This window comes from Perca flavescens, chromosome 6, assembly GCF_004354835.1.
Source record: "Perca flavescens isolate YP-PL-M2 chromosome 6, PFLA_1.0, whole genome shotgun sequence".
Classification (NCBI taxonomy): Eukaryota; Metazoa; Chordata; class Actinopteri; order Perciformes; family Percidae; genus Perca; species Perca flavescens.
Genome location: NC_041336.1, coordinates 7,092,342 through 7,094,862, shown reverse-complemented (window position 1 = coordinate 7,094,862; position 2,521 = coordinate 7,092,342). Strand labels below are relative to the sequence as shown.

Below are 2,521 nucleotides of genomic sequence, written 5' to 3'. Positions count from 1 at the left end.
AGTTATCTATAATTTGCAGGTGCTATGCTTAAGTTTGTCAGTAGAGGAGATGCTGGATCATCAGCCAGTACAAGCACAGACTCAATTGTTACACATCCAGCCTCCACAGCCAGTACTACACACACACACACACACACACACACACACACACACACACACACACACACACACACACACACACACACACACACACACACACACACACACACACACACACACAGGGCACAGAGAAACATATGGCATTATTTATTATTTACAAGTAGGGACGTATCCCTCCCTTCAGAAGCTGCTCTCCCACTCATCTGCTGCTCTGAATCTAGAATCGATTGCTTTTCTTTCGGTTCCCGGATGTTAACACTGAATTCACATTTTGCAGCTGAATTTGACTTATTGAATTTTGAGAAAAGAATCCCACGAGTCCCTCGGACTTCTGTTCAGCATTAAAGCAACACTATGTAACTTTTAGCTGCAGCTGTAGTTCCAATGAGACAACCTGTAGGGGGACGGAAGCAGGAAAAGTTACATAGTGTTGCTTTAACGTGAAAGCATAAAACCAAGCAGTGGACCAAACCACTGTGAGGAAAGGGAGGGGGGACTCAACATGTTTCTAAACTTAAAACACATTTGTTGTATTATTTTACTACTTACACAATTATTTGAAGTATTTAATTATGTACCATACACAGAATGGGTTTAATGACATTTTTAGGGGGGGATAACCCTCAGATGGGGTGGGTCCCCCCCCGATTCCTCCCCAATTTCCGCCTATGTGTGTCATAAAAATGTCCACAGTTTTCTCATTACCTGTTCCACTTGACTATGTACAACAACCAGATCTGAACCCTTTCCTCTGCAGTCTTCTCGAGCTTCTTGCCAGGTTTTCTGATTAGGAGGATCAGCGTCATAATACACATAGCAGTTAGACCCGGTGAGTTCCCAGCCATTCTGACAAGCTTTACACTGTCTCACTGAAACAACAGAGACCAACCAATATACATTACCTCATTGTGATATTAATATTATTAGTGGATCTAATTAATAGGATCTGAACATACCGTTACTTCTTTTGGGGCAGTAGGCATCAATGCTCCACTGAGCTCGGCTGACGTTGAGCTCATTCCAGTTTGTCTCCATGTTTTGTATTTGTTCTGTTAAGTTCTTCTTCTGTGTCTCCAGCTGCTGGTTTACTGCTGTCAGCTGCTGGATTTCTGCCGTCAGCTTGGCGTCGTTAACAGAAGTAACTATAGTGACAGACAGAGGACGGTGTTGAAAAATGTGAACCTGTCCTTTAAATAAGGACTACCAACAACAAGCTAAGACAGTGGTACTCACAGTGGATACGAAGGCCCATGATGACTAACAGTATCAGCCAACACACTGCTATCAGTGGAAAAGACTGAGAGAAGAAGAGAGACCTCTGGTCTGAGAGAAAAAGAAGAACTCAGTTGAGTTAATGATGTTGATTTAACAGTCAAAAGGTGCTCTGAATACATGTGATGTCCTACAGATAAAATAGCTGAGCTTTTAAACACTCATATTTTAAATCTTCATCATTATCACAGTTTTTTAAAACATTTTTGATAAATAAATCTCATGTTTAACAATATTAAATGTGTGAAATGTACCTGGAGGGGCTGCCACTTTATCCACAGTCCAGGCTGGAGCATTAACATAGTTATCTTCTTCTTCTTTGATTTCCTCTGAAAAATAAACATCAAACACAAATGTAGACAACATTGTGGTACATAGATACATATATTAAATAATGTCTTAGATGCAGACAAATAAACAGAATATGTTAAAGTACCAATTTCCTCCTGTGGTCTTCTGTTCATCCTGAACAAATGTTTAAAGTCCTGCTGCAGTCCTGTATGAGAGCTGTTAGGAGGCTGTCTGCTCTGCTGTGATGCTCTTTACTGGACTTCTGCTTCAGAAGGCTGTAAGGGAAATGATAAAGTTTACAGTGTATTAATTTATATTTCTCAGAAAAGTGTTTGATTTTTAGTTCTGCTTTGAAGTTGTGACAGAGTTGTTGTTTGGTTAGCAGCTAATGTCTAAAAGTCTTCTCCTTTTATGGTGTTAACTCACACTGTGTCTGCAGCATCTTCCCCCAAGCAACAATGATGAATAAAAAAATGTATAACTGTTCACCCAGAAGTTCATTGTTCATCACACTGAAAACAAACATCCATCTCTCCTCCCCTGTACCTGCTTATGTCTGTTTACAGGAGCATATCCCAGCATGCACTGCGTGAAAGGCAGAAACAGATTGAGCTGCCCGTGTTTGGACTGTGGGAGGAAACCCATGTGAACATGAGGGAACATGTAAACTCTAAAAGCAGCGAACCCACTGAGACCAGATCTGCTTCTGTCTCATCTGGATTAAACATGTTACAGCATCCTGGATACAGTTGTTCCTCCTCTGTTGAGTAAAGCATGCTTACATTTACAATAAAAAAACAACATGTGAGAGATTTTTAATTCAATGTTGGCTCTTGGCTTATCTGTGGTATCAATATAA

The 2,521-nt window shown here is 40.5% G+C and overlaps 1 protein-coding gene across 1 annotated transcript; it reads right to left on the bottom strand.

Annotated features, from left to right (window-relative positions):
- Nucleotides 1-37: 37 nt before the first annotated feature.
- LOC114556807 (C-type lectin domain family 12 member B-like) lies at nt 38-1,921 on the bottom strand. Its single transcript, XM_028579852.1, has 6 exons — nt 1,808-1,921; nt 1,626-1,700; nt 1,333-1,422; nt 1,056-1,241; nt 805-968; nt 38-52 (listed from the first exon to the last, which is right to left on the bottom strand). The coding sequence occupies exons 1-6, from the start codon at nt 1,833-1,835 to the stop codon at nt 38-40; spliced, it is 558 nt and encodes a 185-aa protein (XP_028435653.1). The 5' UTR covers nt 1,836-1,921.
- Nucleotides 1,922-2,521: the final 600 nt, after the last annotated feature.